This window comes from Coregonus lavaretus, assembly GCF_964263955.1.
Source record: "Coregonus lavaretus genome assembly, chromosome: 3".
NCBI classification, from domain to species: domain Eukaryota; kingdom Metazoa; phylum Chordata; class Actinopteri; order Salmoniformes; family Salmonidae; genus Coregonus; species Coregonus lavaretus.
The window spans coordinates 7,439,560-7,458,553 of NC_139990.1; the positions used below are offsets into that span (position 1 = coordinate 7,439,560).

The following is an 18,994-nucleotide window of genomic DNA, read 5'->3' on the forward strand; positions in this document are numbered from 1 at the left end:
GGTATATTTTATTATTTTTATTCAAGCAAAGTATAAGGGAGTTGTACTCCAGTCTAGTAGGTGGCGGTAATGGAACATTTATTGGATGCCAACCGCCGTTAAACCTCATCGAAGAAGAAGGAAAGGGGAGAAAGGTGCCGATCGCTTAGCAACGTGGACGCCTGGTGCTGAACCGGATACTAGCACAGGACTTCAGTCGAGGAGCTGAGGGATTTTACAAATTCGTCTAGCTAAAACAGTATCTCAGAACTTGAGTGATGGAGAGGATATGTCTTGACAAGACTGCATCTAAGGCAGTGGACGACTATCTGGAGTACAGGAGGTTTGTCTTGCTTGCCAATTAACATCCTTCTAGGATTATATTCAGCCTGGAGCACTGCTGGAATGTTCCTCTGTCACCTGACTGACTGTGTAGGCCTATTTGCTTTGTTATGTTTGCCTTCAGACAACTTAGAAAGTGCACACATTCCTTGTATGTAGAATGTCACCAAGGCCATTTTTCTGGAGTCAGTTTATTTTAGAATAGCCTTCCTTCCTTCCTTTCCTTCCTCAGCAGATCAATCTAATGGGACTACATAGGTGAAACTGATGAAATGATGAAGTTGAATGTCTAGTTTACCATATAGCATACTACTTGTGTATCAGTATTATAGTTAAGGAGGAAAGGAATAATTTGCAGAATCAGGCTACTCTATGATCAGAACTACTAATCATTAACACCATTAACTTGGAAAATATTAGTTTTTTCAGGACTAACTCCTCCATCAGATTTCTCATGATTTGGGGTCCGTTTCTGGACCTTCTGGACAGAGACTGATCGTGAAGACTGACTAGGAACGCTTATTGTTATTGTAACTGTCATTGTTGCTCTATTCTTGTCCCTTGTCTTGCAATACTTAAGCAATACTTAATTTCATATGTCTGGCAGCTGTGTATTTGTGTTATTTCTTTGTGTGTTCTTGTTTTGTACTACAAAAATAAAAAATAAATACTAATCCTACCCCTGTGCTGTGGCACCTGTTGTTGTGTGTCAGGATCGTGGGTGAAGACGATGGCGGCAGACTATTCTCCCCAGAGGAATATGAAAAGTATAAGAGAACAGAGTTGCCCAAGAGACTACACAACAGGCTGTATGTGAGCTTTGGAGTGCCAGGGGGAATAGACTGTAAACTCATCGGCCCAGAGACACCTTGCTTCTGCACACACAGGTACACGTTAGCAACATCCTCCATCTCTAGTAGAACACTGTGATTAGTTCATTAATTGTGTGCCTCCAAAATGCACTATGACCTCTGCAAAGAGATCTGAACCGTTATGGCTGAGGAGGAAGCATGGTTTCCCAGGAACCGCATGGTCACTGGTTCAAGCATCACTCCAGCTATCCTTCTTAATCGCTACACTTGTCTTGGGTTGAACCCCTCCAGGTACAAACAGCATCAGACAGACTTTGAGGAGGTTCCTTTGGAGCGTCCGATAGCGCTACCATGCCGGGTTCGAGGGTGTCGGTGTTTGGCCTTCCAGTACGTGCACCTGAATGGGTCGCAGCCCGTACGCTGCAGGTGCAAGCACTCTGCCTACGACCACAGTGAGACCACAGAACACCTGTGTGGGAAATGTGAGTCTCTGTTGTCCCCTCGCTGAAGCACTGAGTCATTGTTATAACACTCCTTCTATACTCCCTGCCTTCCAATTTGTTGTGTTAAAAGTAGTGTCAGTGTTGTTGAGGCCACATTGACCTACCTCTCCTCTCTCTCTGTCCTCAGGCTCATCCTGCTCTGGGTTCCGGAGCCCCTTCAGCTGTGGGTGTGGCCAGCCTAGCTCCGCCCACCAGACACTGGTGGAGACGAAGGCAGAACGGGAGTCCCGGGGTCGGCCGGTGGGCAGAGATGTTCCGTACGCAGCCATGGGGGGTCTGACAGGGTTCAGCTCCCTGGCTGATGGGTACCTGAGACTGGATGATAGCGGGGCAGGTGAGACCTCCAGGCTGCATCACAGACTCATCACAGACTCACTGACAAGAGACAGCCACAAGATGAATTACAGCATAGACATCCCAGTCTATCTAATGAGTCTAATTTTAGCCTTAGATATGAGATATCTAATTGTTACCCTTGACCTTGTGCGTGCGTGTGCCTGCGTAGGTGCCCCTCCCCTGTCTGTTCTGTCATCTCAACAGGAGCATGTGTTTGAGAAAGCCTATGGACCAGCAGCAGGCTCAGGACCTACAGGTCAGAACCCAACCAAGCTATAGGAGGCTTTGGGGTACATCATTATGACTGTGCTTTGAAATGTCTAGCCTGGGAAGCGCATGCTTCTCACGTACGATATTTGGAAGGGTGGCCTGGCGAGACTATGAAATGTCTAATCTGAGTGTAATTTAGGATGCAATTTATCCTATAGTTCAGGGTTTCCCAAACTCGGTCCTGTTTTGGTTTTTGCCCTAGCACTACACAGCTGATTCAAATAATCTAAGCTTGATGATGAGTTGGTTATTTGAATCAGCTGTGTAGTACTAGGGCAAAAACCAAAACATGCACCCAGGGGGGAGCCCCAGGACCGAGTTAAGGAAACCCTGCTATAGAGCATATAGAAATCCTAAACAGAGATGATATTTGTCTCATAATAGATGTATTGCGTTAATTTAATAGTTTCCCTCTGATATGTAGAGGAGAGCTCAGTGACGTCCGTGACCAGGGCTCTGTCTGACCTCGGCACCAGAGAGGAAGAAGACATGGCGTACTTCGAGAGACGCTACCAGGAGAGGGTGAGGAGGACAATTCTCTAATGAAAAACTGGAGGCCAGCAAAGAGCAGTAGAAACAGCATTGTTCAGATGAAAAAGAAGTGAGATCAGAAAATATTCATACCCCTTGATTTATTCCACATTTCGTTGTGTTACAGCTTGAATTCAAAGTGGATTAAATAAAAAAAATTATCTGACCCATCTTCATACAATAACCCCATAATGACAAAGTGAAAACATGTTTTTAGAAATTGTTGCAAATGTATTGAAAATGAAATACAGAAATATCTCATTTACATACACTACCGGTCAGAAGTTTTAGAACACCTACTCATTCAAGGGTTTTTCTAAATTTTTACTATTTTCTACATTGTAGAATAATAGTGAAGACATCAAAACTATGAAATAACACATATGGAATTGATACCTTTTGGAAACAAAACATGTTTTATAAGGAGGATGGGATCCACCCAAATCATTTGGGTTCCGGGATCCTTTCAGAGCATTATAAGGCTGCGTTGAGACAATGACTTAGCAATGACCCAAGCCCAGCTCAGCTAATCCCTACCATTGTGACGCAGAGTTGTCAAAATGCTTCAGCAAATGTACATTACAACAGGAGTGTCGGTAGACACAATATAAGTAACCTAATTTATGTCCCTCTAACTGCCCTGAATGCCTCTGCTGATCCTACAGCTATTGTATGCAGTAATCATGTGCCTAAGAACCAGATTTATACTGTAAGCACTGAGCCGGTGTGCCCGAGGACGAAGGCCACTGTGTGCAGCTCACCCTGCACATAAAGAACATGACCAAATCTACTGCTGCTAAGCTTCCCAGTAAAGCAATAAAAACAAGTAAGCATCCCAGAAGAAAAGAGCTCAAAATAGCCCACCTTAACAGATGATATTTATATTCTGACTATCTCTGAAACTCACTTAGATAATACATTTGAGGATACAGTGGTAGCAATACAAGGTTATAACATTTACAGAAAATATAGAAATGCCAATGGTGGAGGTGTTGCTGTTTATATTCAGAACCACATTCCTGTGAAGATTAGAGAGGATCTCATGTTAAATACTGTTGAAGTAATATGGCTACAGGTTCATCTGCCTCACCTAAAGCCAATTCTGGTGGGAAGCTGCTATAGACCACCAAGTGCTAACAGTCAGTATCTGGATAACATGTGGGAAATGCTTGATAATGTATGTGATATCAATAGAGAGGTATACTTTCTGGGTGATTTAAATATTCATCAGGCTGCCCACTCAAGAGAAAGCTTCAAACTGTAACCAGTGCCTACAACCTGGTTCAGGTTATCAGTCAACCTACCAGGGTAGTTACAAACAATACAGGAATTAAATCATCAACATGTATTGATCATATCTTTACTAATGCTGCAGAGATTTGTTTGAAAGCAGTATCCAAATCAATTGGATGTAGTGATCACAATATAGTAGCCATATCTAGGAAAACCAAAGTTCCAAATACTGGGCCTAATATTGTGTATAAGCGGTCATACAATACGTTTTGTAGTGATTCCTATGTTGTTGATGTAAATAATATATGTTGGTCCGTGGTGTGTTATGAGGAGAAACCAGACGCTGCACTTGACACATTTATGAAAGTGCTTATTCCAGATACTAATAAGCATGCACCCATTAAAAAAATGACTGTAAAACTGCTAAATTCCCATAGATTGATGAGGAATTGAAAAATGGTAGGGTTGAGAGGGATGAGGCAAAAGGAAAGGCAAATAAGTCTGGCTGTACAACCGATTGGAAAACGTACTGCAAATTGAGAAATCAGGTGGCTAAACTGAATAAAAATAAGAAGAATCAACACTATAAAACAAGGATAAATGACATAAAGAATGATAGTAAAAAGCTTTGGAGCACCTTAAATTAAATGTAGGGAAAAAAGGCAAACTCGGCTCCATCATTCATTGAATCAGATGGCTCATTCATCACAAAACAAATTCCATTGGCAAAATTGGGAAACATAGGCATGACATGCCAGCAACAATTGCTGACACTACACATCCAAGTATATCTGACCAAATTATGAAAGACAAGCATTGTAATTTTGAATTCCGTAAAGTGAGTGTGGAAGAGGTGAAAAAATGATTGGTGTCTATTAACAATGACAAGCCACCGGGGTCTGACAACTTGGATGGAAAATTACTGAGGATAATAGCGGACGATATTGCCACTCCTATTGGCCATATTTTCAATTTAAGCCTACTAGAATGTGTGTGCCCCAAGGCTTGGAGGGAAGCAAAAGTCTTTCCGCTACCTAAGAATAGTAAAGCCCTCTTTACTGGCTCAAATAGCCGACCAATTAGCCTGTTACCAACCCTTAGTAAACTATTGGAAAAAATTGTGTTTGACCAGATACAATGCTATTTTACAGTAAACTAATTGACAACAAACTTTCAGCATGCTTATAGAGAAGGACATTCAACAAGCACAGCACTTACACAAATGACTGATGATTGGCTGAGAGAAATTGATAATACAAAGATTGTGGGGGCTGTTTTGTTAGACTTCAGTGCGGCTTTTGACATTATCGATCATAGTGTGCTGCTGGAAAGACGTATGTGTTATGGCTTTCCACCTTCTGTTATAATGTGGATAAAGAGTTACTTGTCTAACAGAACAAAGAGGGTGTTCTTTAATGGAAGCCTCTCAAACTTAATCCAGGTAGAATCAGGAATTCCCCAGGGCAGCTGTTTAGGCCCTTTACTTTTTGCCATCTTTACTAACGACATGCCACTGGCTTTGAGTAAAGCCAGTGTGTCTATGTATGCGGATGACTCAACACTATACACGTCAGCTGCTACAGCAACTGAAATAACTGCAACCCTTAATAAAGAGTTGCAGTTAGTTTCGGAATGGGTGGCAAGGAATAAGTTAGTCCTAAATATTTCCAAAACTAAAAGTATTGTATTTAGGTCAAATCTTTAACTAAACCCTAAACCTCAACTACATCTTGTAATGAATAATGTGGAAATTGAGCAAGTTGAGGTGACTAAACTGCTTGGAGTAACCCTGGATTGTAAACTGTCATGGTCAAAGCATATTGATACAACAGTAGCTAAGATGGGGAGAAGTATGTCCATAATTAAGCGCTGCTCTGCCTTCTTAACAACACTATCAACAAGGCAGGTCCTACAGGCCCTAGTTTTGTCGCACCTAGACTACTATTCAGTAGTGTGGTCAGGTGCCACAAGGAGGGACTTGGGAAAATTACAGTTGGCTCAGAACAGGGCAGCACGGCTGGCCCTTAAAAGTACTTGGAGAGCTAACATTAATGACATGCATGTTAGTCTCTCCTGGCTTAGAGTGGAAGAGAGATTGACTTCATCACTGCTTGTTTTTTTAAGAGGTGTAGACAAGCTGAATGTACCGAGCTATCTGTTTGGAATGCTGGCACACAGCTCAGACACCCATGCATACCCCACGAGACATGCCACCAGAGGTCTCTTCACAGTCCCCAAGTCCAGAACAGACTACGGGAAACGCACAGTACTACGTAGAGCCATGACTACATGGACTCTATTCCACATCATGTAACTCAGTCAAGCAGTAAAATCAGATTTTAAAAAACAGATAAAACGACACTTTATGGAACAGCACGGACTGTGAAGAGACAAACACACACACACAGGCACACACACAGCATTCGCAAACACATGCTAACACACACACTCTACACACACACATTTTAATATTGTTACTTTGCTGTATTGTAAATATGTTATGGTAGAGTAGTGTGTAATAAGGTGTTGTGTTATGTATTGTTTTATTGTATGTAAATTGTGGTTGGACCCCAGGAAGAGTAGCTGCTGCCTTGGCAGCCGCTAATGGGGATCCGTAATAAATACAAAAATACAAAAATACAAATGTAGTAACCAAAAAAGTATTAAACAAATCAAAATATATTTTATATTTGAGATTCTTCAAATAACCACCCTTTGCCTTGATGACAGCTTTGCACACTCTTGGCATTTTGTATTTGTATTTATTAAGGATCCCCATTAGCTCCTGCCACGGCAGTAGCTACTCTTCCTGGGGTCCAGCAACATTAAGGCAGTTATATACAATTTAAAATATTACATGACATTACATTTCATAACACTTTTCACAACACATTAAGTGTGTTCCCTCAGGCCACTACTCTCCTATAACATATCTACAATACAAAATCCTTGTGTACGTGTGTGTAGTGCGTATGTCTTATCATGTGTGTGTGTGTCTCTTTACAGTTCCCACTGTTCCATAAGGTGTATTTTTATCTGGGTTTTTGCATCAGTCACCTGATGTGGAATAGAGTTCCATGTAGCCATGGCTCTACGTAGTACTGTGAGCCTTCCATAGTCTGTTCTTGACTTGGGGATTGTGAAGAGACCTCTGGTGGCATGTTTTGTGGTGTATGCATGGGTGTCCGAGCTGTGTGCTAGTAGTTTAAACGGACACCTCGGTGCATTCAGCATGTCAACTCTTCTTACAAAAACAAGTAGTGATGAAGTCAATCTCTCCTCCACTTTGAGCCATGAGAGATTTACATGCATATTATTAATGTTAGCTCTCCATGTACATTTAAGGGCTGGCCGTGCTGCCCTGTTCTTAGCCAATTGTAATTTTCCGAGGTCCCTCTTTGTGGCACCTGACCACACTACTGAACAGTAGTCCAGGTGCGACAAAACTAGGGCCTGTAGGACCTGCCTTGTTGATAGTGTTGTTAAAAAGGCAGTGTAGCGCTTTATTATTGACAGACTTTTCCCCATCTTAGCTACTGTTGTATCAACATGTTTTGACCATGACAGTTTACAGTCCAGGGTTACTCCAAGCAGTTTAGTCACCTCAACTTGCTCAATTTCCACATTATTTATTACACGATTTAGTTGAAGTTTACGGTTTAGTGAATGATTTGCCCCAAATACAATACTTTTAGTTTTGGAAATATTTAGGACTAACTTATTCCTTGCCACCCATTCTGAAACTGACTGCAGCTCTTTAAGTGTTGCAGCGATTTCACTCGCTGTAGTAGCTGACATGTATAGTGTTGAGTCATCTGCATACATAGACACATTGGCTTTACTCAAAACCAGTGGCATGTCATTAGTACATATTTTTAAAAAGTGAGTGGCCTAGACAGCTGCCCTGGGGAATTCCTGATTCTACCTGGATTATGTTGGAGAGGCTTCCATTAAAGAATACCCTCTGTGTTCTGTTAGACAGGTAACTCTTTATCCACAATATAGCAGGGGGTGTAAAGCCATAACAAAACAGCTCCCACAATATTTTTATCATCAATTTCTCTCATCCAATCATCAGTCATTTGTGTAATTGCTGTGCTTGTTGAATGTCCTTCCCTATAAGTGTGCTGAAAGTCTGTTGTCAATTTGTTTACAGTAAAATAGCATTGTATCTGGTCAAACACAACTTTTTCCGAAAGTTTACTAAGGGCTGGTAACAGGCTGATTGGTTGGCTATTTGAGCCAGTAAAGGGGGCTTTACTATTCATGGGTAGCGGAATGACTTTTGCTTCCTTCCAGGCCTGAGGGCACACACTTTCTAGTAGGCTTAAATTGAAGACATGGCAAATAGGAGTGGCAATATCGTCCGCTATTATCCTCAGTAATTTTCCGTCCAAGTTGTCAGACCCCGGTGGCTTGTCATTATTGATAGACCAAAAAAAACAATGCACCTCTTTCACACTCACTTTATGGAATTCAAAATTACAATGCTTGTCTTTCATAATTTGATCAGTTATACTTGGATGTGTGGTGTCAGCGTTTGTTGCTGGCATGTCTTGCCTACATTTGCTAATCTTGCCAATGAAATAATCATTAAAGTAATTGGCAATATCAGTGGGTTTTGTGATGAATGAGCCATCTCATTCAATTAATGATGGAGCTGAGTTTGCCTTTTTGCCTAAGATTTCATTTAAGGTGCCCCTAAGCTTTTTACTATCATTCTTTATATAATTTGTCTTTGTTTCATAGTATAGTTTCTACTACTTTTTATTCAGTTTAGCCACCTGATTTCTCAATTTGCAGTATGTTTGCCAATCGGTTGTGCAATTCCTCATCAATCTATGGGGATTTAGCAGTTTTACAGTCATTTTTTAAATGGGTGCATGCTTATTAGTATCTGGAATAAGCACTTTCATAAATGTGTCAAGTGCGGCGTCTGGTTTCTCCTCATTACACACCACAGACCAACAAATATTCTTTACATCAACAACATAGGAATCACTACAAAACTTATTGTATGACCTCTTATACACTATATTAGGCCCTGCCTTTGGAACTTTGGTTTTCCTAGATATGGCTACTATATTGTGATCACTACATCCAATGGATTTGTATACTGCTTTAAAGCTATTTTCTGCAGTATTAGTAAAGATGTGATCAATACATGTTGATGATTTCATTCCTATGCTGTTTGTAACTACCCTGGCAGGTTGACTGATAACATTTTGAAGCTTTTTCTTGAGTGGGCAGCTTGATGAAAGCCAGTCAATATTTAAATCACCCAGAAAATATACCTCTTTGTTGATATCACATACATTATCAAGCATTTCACACGTTATCCAGATACTGACTGTTAGCACTTGGTGGTCTATAGCAACTTCCCACAAGTATGGGCTTTAGGTGAGGTAGATGAACCTGTAGCCACATTACTTCAACAGGAATGTGGTTCTGAATATAAACAGCAACACCTCCACCATTGGCATTTCTGTCTTTTCTGTAGATGTTATAACTATGTATTGCTACCACTGTATCATCAAAGGTATTATCTAAGTGAGTTTCAGAGATAGTCAGAATATGAATGTAATCTGTTATTGCAAGTTATTGATTTCATGAAACTTATTTCTTAAGCTACATATGTTAATGTGGGCTATTTTTAGCAATTTTCTGGTATGCTTGATTGTTTTCATTGCTTTACTGGGAAGCTTAGCATAAGTAGACATGCTCATGTTATTTGTGTTAGTGCAGGGTGAGCTGCACACAGTGGACTTCCTACTAGGGCACACCGCCTCAGTGCTAACAGTATAACTCAGGTTCATAGGCACATGATTACTGCATACAATAGCTGTAGGATCAGCAGAGGCAGTTAGAGGGTCATGAATTAGGTTACTTACATTGTGTCTACCAATGCCCCTGGGATAATGTACATTTGCTGAAGCATTATGACAACTCCGCAACACAATGGTAGGGATTAACTGAGCAGGGCTTGGGTCATTGATAAGTCATTGTCTCAACGCAGCCTTATAATGCTGTGAAAGGATCCAGGAACCCAAATTATTCGGGTGAATCCCATCCTCCTTATAAAACGTGTTTTGTTTCCAAAAGGTATCGAAATTGTCAACAAAAGTTACACCCATTGAGCTGCAATAATCATGTAGCCAGTTGTGAAGAGAAATAATCCTGCTAAAGCATTCAATGCCACGATTCAGAGAGGGCACAGGGCCAGATATGATGGGTATTTTATTATTGTCTAGCAGAGAATCAATCAGCCCCTTTGCTATGATACACCCCTTTGCTATGACACTCCAAATTGAGCTCAGGTGCGTCCAATTTCCTTTGATCATCGTTTAGATGTCACTACAACTTGATTGGAGTCCACCTGTGGCCAATTCAATTGTTTGGACATGATTTAGAAAGAAACACACCTGTCTATATAAGGTCCCACAGTTGACAGTGCATGTCAGGGAGGAGGTACGGGTAGGACCTCGGGAGAGGAAGATGGCGGAAATGGTTGATGAGTTCAAATTAAGCAGCGCGTCGAGTACATTTGGTGAAGACGAATGTTCTCAATGGACAACAGTAATATCAAAAACTGGAACAAAAAGGAAATTGTCTAAAATTGGAGTGGAGGATACGTGTGTAAATGAAAATGAAACGCTTCTTGTTGGGATTCGGTGGTTGAGGAAGGTTTGAGGTGTCAAATGGTGAAGTACAGTGGGGAAAAAAAGTATTTAGTCAGCCACCAATTGTGCAAGTTCTCCCACTTAAAAAGATGAGAGAGGCCTGTAATTTTCATCATAGGTACACGTCAACTATGACAGACAAAATGAGAAAAAAAAATCCAGAAAATCACATTGTAGGATTTTTAATGAATTTATTTGCAAATTATGGTGGAAAATAAGTATTTGGTCAATAACAAAAGTTTCTCAATACTTTGTTATATACCCTTTGTTGGCAATGACACAGGTCAAACGTTTTCTGTAAGTCTTCACAAGGTTTTCACACACTGTTGCTGGTATTTTGGCCCATTCCTCCATACAGATCTCCTCTAGAGCAGTGATGTTTTGGGGCTGTCGCTGGGCAACACGGACTTTCAACTCCCTCCAAAGATTTTCTATGGGGTTGAGATCTGGAGACTGGCTAGGCCACTCCAGGACCTTGAAATGATTCTTACGAAGCCACTCCTTCGTTGCCCGGGCGGTGTGTTTGGGATCATTGTCATGCTGAAAGACCCAGCCACGTTTCATCTTCAATGCCCTTGCTGATGGAAGGAGGTTTTCACTCAAAATCTCATGATACATGGCCCCATTCATTCTTTCCTTTACACGGATCAGTCGTCCTGGTCCCTTTGCAGAAAAACAGCCCCAAAGCATGATGTTTCCACCCCCATGCTTCACATTAGGTATGGTGTTCTTTGGATGCAACTCAGCATTCTTTGTCCTCCAAACACGACGAGTTGAGTTTATACCAAAAAGTTCTATTTTGGTTTCATCTGACCACATGACATTCTCCCAATCCTCTTCTGGATCATCCAAATGCACTCTAGCAAACTTCAGATGGGCCTGGACATGTACTGGCTTAAGCAGGGGGACACGTCTTGCACTGCAGGATTTGAGTCCCTGGCGGCGTAGTGTGTTACTGATGGTAGGCTTTGTTACTTTGGTCCCAGCTCTCTGCAGGTCATTCACTAGGACCCCTGTGTGGTTCTGGGATTTTTGCTCACCGTTCTTGTGATCATTTTGACCCCACGGGGTGAGATCTTGCGTGGAGCCCCAGATCGAGGGAGATTATCAGTGGTCTTGTATGTCTTCCATTTCCTAATAATTGCTCCCACAGTTGATTTCTTCAAACCAAGCTGCTTACCTATTGCAGATTCAGTCTTCCCAGCCTGGTGCAGGTCTACAATTTTGTTTCTGGTGTCCTTTGACAGCTCTTTGGTCTTGGCCATAGTGGAGTTTGGAGTGTGACTGTTTGAGGTTGTGGACGGTGTCTTTTATACTGATAACAAGTTCAAACAGGTGCCATTAATACAGGTAACGAGTGGAGGACAGAGGAGCTTCTTAAAGAAGAAGTTACAGGTCTGTGAGAGCCAGAAATCCTGCTTGTTTGTAGGTGACCAAATACTTATTTTCCACCATAATTTGCAAATAAATTCATTAAAAATCCTACAATGTGATTTTCTGGATTTTTTTTCCCCTCAATTTGTCTGTCATAGTTGACGTGTACCTATGATGAAAATTACAAGCCTCTCTCATCTTTTTACGTGGGAGAACTTTCACAATTGGTGGCTGACTAAATACTTTTTTTCCCCACTGTATGTGCTTGGAAAAGTGGAGTCTGTCAGAGTGACCAGGAGTGGTCTTATTTTGATTAATTGTATTTCTGATGAGCAGAGGAAGATTGAAGTGGGCCTCAAAAGAATCCGGACAACAGAAGTTTTGTGTTTTGAACTTCGGAGTAGAGCACCCGTCAAAGGAGTCATCTCGGATGTTCAGGTTGAATACCTGAAGATAATTCCTGTTGTGGTTGGTGCCCGGCGTCTGACCCGCTGGGTGAATGAAAAAAAAAGAAAGAAAATCTTTCAGTCCTGTTGTTTTTTGATAAAGAGCAATTACCTATGCAAGTGAAGCTTGGTTATGTAAGATACGCCGTAAGAGCTTTCGTCCCCAAACCTCTGCAGTGTAAGAATTGTAAAGGATTTGGCCATGTTTCAAGTGTGTGCAGACAAACAGAGTATACTGAAGAACGGTGTGTAGAAGGACAATGGTGTTGCAATTGTGGTGGAGATCATGATCCTGAGTTCCTGGAGTGCCCTTTAAGGGTGAAGGAAATTGAGGTGGCAAAAGTTAGAGCAGTCAATCGAATCTCCTATGCGGAGGCGATCAAAATAATTGAGGAAACAAGTGATGCCAGTGAAGAGATGGTAGTGGAGACACCACAGCCTGTAGTAAATGTTTGCTGCCAGACAAAAGATACCCTGTGTGTTAAAAAGGTGGATTTTGTTGCGTTCATTGCCACAGTTATAAACTGTACAGCACAAGTCTCAAAGAAGTTGAAGAAAGTAGACATTATTGTGGCTGCAGCAGAAAAGCTTTTGGGACTCAAGGATTTTACATTGGAAGACTTGCAAGGGGTACTGGCGCCGGAAGACCGACCCTCCCAGGTTCCCCTTATTTATTTTTAACAGAAAAGTTTTGATATTATATATTATTTATTTTTTGGGGGGGGGATCCTGTTTCCATCCCACAAAGTAGGTGGCGGGATGCACATTAAGTTGTGTAATCGCCAATATACCATAGAAGAAGAAGTGCATGTCAGAGCAGAAACTATACCATGAAGTCCAAGGAACTGTCTGTAGATCGCCAAGATAGAATTGTGATGAGGCATATATCTAAAACAATTTCTATAGTGTTGAACGTTTCCAAGAGCACAGTGGTCTCCATCCTTGGGAAATGGAAAAACATATGGAACTACCCAGACTGGATAGAGCTGGCCGTCCGACCAAACTGAGCAACCGGGCTAGAAGGACCTTGGTCAGGGAGGTGATCAAGAACCCAATGACCACTCTGACAGAACTACAGAGTTCCTTGGCTGAGATGGAAGAACCTGATAGAAGGACAACGTTCTCTACAGCACTTCACCAATCTGGGATTTAAGGGAGAGTGGCCAAACGGAAGCCACTCCTAAGGAAAAAGGCACATGACCACACGCCTGGAGTTTGTAAAAAGGCATGTGAAAGACTGAGAGCATAAGGGAAAATATTATGTAGTCTGATGAGACGAAAATGTAACTCTTTGGGCTGAATGCAAAGCGCTATGTCTGGAGAAAACCAGGTACAGCTCATCACCCGTCTAACACCATCCCTACCGTGAAGCATGGTGGTGGCAGTATCATGCTATGGGGATGCTTTTCAGCGGCAGGGACTGGGAGACTGGTAAGGAATGGAGCAAAATAAAGGCAAATCCTTTACTCCTGCTTCAGAGTGCAAACGACCTTAGACTGAGGACGAAGATTTACGTTCCAACAGGACAATGACCCCAAGCGTACAGCCAAAGCAACGCTGGAATGGCTTCAGAACAAGAATGTGAAAGTCACTGTGTGGCCCAGCCAAAGCCCAGACTTGAATACCATTAAAAAACTTGAATATTGCTGTTCAACACCGCTCCCCATCTAAAAGAGCTTGAGAAAATCTGAAAAGGAAGAATGAGAGAAAATTCCCAAATCCAGATGTGCAAAGCTGTAATCGCCACCAAAGGTGCTTCTTCAAAGTATTGACTCAGAGGTGTGAATACTTATGTAAATGAGATATTTCTGTATTTAATTTTCAATAAATTTGCAAAATTGTCTAAATATGTTTTCACTTTGTCATTATGGGGTGTTGTGTGTAGATGGGTGATAATGTTTTATTTATTTAATCCAATTTGAATTCAGGCTGTAACACAATGTGGAATAAGTCAAGGGGTATGAATACTTCCTGAAGGCACGATATTTTACATTTACATTTTACATTTTAGTCATTTAGCAGACGCTCTTATCCAGAGCGACTTACATTATCTTTAAAAAAAAAAATATATATATTTTTCATACTGGCCCCCCGCGATATGTAGTTTCATGTAGAGCTAGCAATGCAGCAAATAAGATAACAATTCATGGACATTGTATTTACTGCAGACACCCCTTTTTTTGTATAATAGATATCTTATGATGCTGAATTACTCAAGGTCTTATAATAAAATACACTAGACAGTATATACAAAAGTATGTGGACACCTCTTCAAATTAGTGGATTCGGCTATTTCCGCCACACCCGTTGCTGACAGATGTATAAAATCGACCACACAGCCATGCAATCTCCATAGACAAACATTGGCAGTAGAATTGCCTTACTGAAGAGCTCAGTGACTTTCAACGTGGCACCGTCACGGGTCAGTTAGTCACATTGCTGCCCTGCTAGAGCTGCCCCGGTCAACTGTAAGTGCTGTTATTGTGAAGTGGAAACGTCTAGGAGCAACAACGGCTCAGCCACGAAGTGGTAGGCCACACAAGCTCACAGAACAGGACCACGAGTGCTGAAAAAAAAGGTCTGTCCTCGGTTGCAACACTCACTACAGAGTTCCAAACTGCCCCTAGAAGCAACCTCAGCACAATAACTGTTTGTCGGGAGCTTCATGAAATGGGTTTCTATGGCCGAGCAGCCACACACAAGCCTAAGACCACCATGCACAATGCCAAGCTTCATCTGGAGAGGTGTAAAGCTCGCCGCCATTGGACTTTGGCGCAGTGGAAACGCGTTCTCCGGAGTGATGAATCAAGCTTCACCATCTGGCAGTTTGACGGACGAATATGGGTTTTGCGGATGCCAGGAGAACGCTACCTGCCCCAATGCATAGTGCCAAAAGTTTGGTGGTGGAGGAGGAATAATGGTCTGGGGCTGTTTTTCATGGTTTGGCTAGGCCCCTTAGTTCCAGTGAAGGGAAATCTTAATGCTACTGCATACAATGACATTCTAGATGATTCTGTGCTTCCAACTTTGTGGTAACAGTTTGTTTCAGCATGACAATGCCCCTGTGCACAAAGTGAGGTCCATACAGAAATGGTTTGTTGAGATCGGTGTGGATGAACTTGACTGGCCTGCATAGAGCCCTGACCTCAACCCCATCAAACACCTTTGGGATGAATTGGAACGCCGACTGCGAGCCAGGCCTAATCGCCCAACATCAGTGCCCGACCTCACTAATGCTCTTGTGGCTGAATGGAAGCAAGTCCCCGCAGCAATGTTCCAACATCTAGTGGAAAGCCTTCCCAGAAGAGTGGAGGCTGTTATAGCAGCAAGGGGGGACCAACTCCATATTAGTGCCCATGATTTTGGAATGAGATGTTCGATGAGCAGGTGTCCACATACTTTGTAGTTTATATTTATGTGTGAATGTGGCTCTCAAATGAACACGTGACATGACATGTAAATGAATGACTGGAAAACTGAATGCCATAATCATACAGTTTCTGTTTCACATGAAGGCTGAGAAAATGGCTGCCAAACAGAAGGCATCATCATCAAGAGGAAGACCATCCACCAAACCAACCACCTCCCTATCCAGTATGCAACCTACCAAACAGCCTACCAAATCATTTACCAAACTGGAGAAGAGGACGAACAGTTAGCTAACACACAAACAGACTTAGTTTAATACAGTATTCCATTCCACACAGATAATGATATAATTGCACTATGGATAATAGATAATCAAACATTATCTACTATGTGATGTTTCCAAGTTCAATTGACAATAAATGTTCAAAGCCATGTTGATTCTTTAACTTACCGGTCTTCCACTCAGACCTCATTCTCAGGGTTTCTTTTGTCTTCATGTGTTGATAGTTTCACCTAAATAACACTGACTCTACCTGCACTGTACTGTTCAAAAACAGGATATGGAAAATACATTCATTTTATTGATCAGGATGCCCTTACTGTAATCAACTACAGATAAAGACCTGGAAAGCCAAGTGGTCAATCAGTGTCATGCTAGGAATTTAATGAACAAAAAGCCAAGGATGAACACACACACTAGCAGAGGACTGAGGATGTGTCTATATAACAGTGCATCCTAGTACTCACAAAAAATCGACTAATGTGGTCAAGAAATCAACTAATTCCCTCATCAATTAACTGATCGATCCAATCAGTGCACTAGTTTGAGTGTGGACGTTTAGCACAGGGTCGGTCACAGTTATTAAGAGTTTGGTTGCAACCCAAATGGCACCCTATTCGCTATATAGTGCACTACTTTTGACCAGAGCCCTATAGGGTAGGGAATCTCACAGGGTTGCATAGGAAGTGGTGATTGATCTTTTCGCTCTAGCAGGAAGATTTCTGTGTCCCAAATGGCACCCTATTCCCTATGTAGTGCACTACTTTTGACCAGAGCCCTATGGGGATCCATAGGGGCCTATGGGCTCTGGTCAAAATTAGTGCACTATATAGGGAATAGGGTGCCATTTGGGACGTAGGCCTTGGGATATTGATTTTCTCAGTCATTTGGACTCTATTTAGAAACGTTTCTATGTAAAATGTCTAGGTAAAAGTCATAAAGTTTGCCACTGTATGTAGATAGACCATATGCATACACACATGACATCTCATGCTGTTTCACCAAACTGAGATCACACAGCACATGTAAAAGGATGATGAACCGGACAAAATACATACAGAGCTATGGAAATATTTCAAAGATTAAATCACACACAAATGTGATAAACATAATAAAATGTAAAATGTATTTCAGAGGAGCTACCGTGCATATCAATATGCAGATAGATGTAAGGATTAATCAATCTAATTCTTCACGGCAGATCAGTGTTAACGAAAGCAGGTTTAATCCAGAGTTTAAATGGGAAAAATAAGCAATGTTCCTTAACAGGCAACCTTTAATGTTTTAGTAAAGATTCAGAACATACACGCCCACTCAAATGGGTCCAAGTCACACTGGATCAGTCTCTGATTGGTGTGGCTGCATCACTGAACATGGTCACGTCACATGTGTCATCATCTTGGTAGTCACCTGTTGAGTCGTGCCTCTTGTGTGTGTGTGTGTGTGTGTGTGTGTGTGTGTGTGTTGAACAGGTGTTAGTGGAGTGTAGCGGGGTGAGGGTGTTGGTGGGGTGAGGTGAGGTGCGGTGCGGTGGGAGGATGGTATGGTTGCACCTGTGTCCTCCTGGTGTGGGACGGAAGAGGAAGCCAGTGGAAGCGATCCTATCTGAAAGCTGACACTTTGATTTAATTTGTGTGATGTCAGGAATATCAGGCCACACACACACACACGCAGGCACACACACAGTGTTGGTCGCAAAGTAGAAATACAAGGAAATCACCAGGTAATTGTGTGTGTAGCACATGTGGATGTGTGAAACATGGTCCTCAGCCTGAAGTGTCCCCACTTGCGCCAGCAAATAGCTAGCGTTTTGCGTGGCGCCGACTGTTAACACGCTTCAGGAGGGCGGTCACTTGGCAGAGGTCCCGAGTTCGCGCCAGGTATGGGCTGAATCGGGAGGAAGTGGTACTCGCAAAGCAAGCAGCGTGGCGTCCTTTACACATGCTTTGTCAAAGATTCACATAAAATACATAAGATCTAGGCCCGGTTTCCCAAATGCATCTTAAGGCTAAATTCATCGTTAGAACTATAGGATCCTATGGTTCTAAAATTAACTTTGCCTTAAGATGCTTTTGGGTGACGGCTGGATGGACAAAGGACAGAAGATCTTGGTGTGAGAGAGAGACAGAGAAAGAGATGTTTCCAGGAACACGAATCCAGGGGATACCTAGGAAATTAGTCTGGCACAGGTAGGATATCCTGTTTAGCATAATTGCCTCACCATAGCAACCCTGCTTGTTGCTGAAAGTTCATTGGTGGGGATTAACTTTTGTCATCAACTGAAGAAGAGCATGACTACCTCTACTCCTCTATTGCTATGGGAACCACTCCTATTTTCAGTGACAGGGCCCTTCACCTGAAATCAGACAGCAACAACAAGAGATTAAGAGGGCAATTACTCTGATGGTAAACACTCTATACAACAACATGACACATCCGTAACTCACAGATTTTATTAGAGCCATTTTTATATGCCCACAGGAGGAGAGAAAGGAGAGGGAAATAATTGTAACGTGCTGTTTGGATGGTTCGGAGAGTGGAACATCAACTATAAGGACAATTAAGACTAGATAGGCAGCATGAAGAAGCATCCACCATCTCACTAATCAATGATCATCAACTCCAATGTTCCACTCTTACAGAATTAAAACACCTCAATGAGGTGAGGTGACACACAAATAATTAGGGAATATCTTCAACAATTCAGCCCATATCTCAAACTTTAGGTAGGACCTGGTCCATTTTCTGTCTTCCTAACCTCTTTCCTCTACTGAGGCGACAGATCAACATGTTCTATGGCTTTCCCTAAATTGTTGTGAAGACAGGATGATTTTACATT

At 42.0% G+C, this 18,994-nt stretch overlaps 1 protein-coding gene across 1 annotated transcript; it reads left to right on the top strand.

The window, feature by feature from the left end:
* Nucleotides 1–242: 242 nt before the first annotated feature.
* On the top strand, nt 243–16,165 carry LOC311121028 (protein FAM221A-like; the record flags this gene model as incomplete). Its single annotated transcript, XM_084157918.1, has 7 exons — nt 243–322; nt 1,035–1,208; nt 1,425–1,615; nt 1,764–1,970; nt 2,142–2,228; nt 2,667–2,764; nt 16,016–16,165. The coding sequence occupies exons 1-7, from the start codon at nt 258–260 to the stop codon at nt 16,163–16,165; spliced, it is 972 nt and encodes a 323-aa protein (XP_084014044.1). The 5' UTR covers nt 243–257.
* Nucleotides 16,166–18,994: the final 2,829 nt, after the last annotated feature.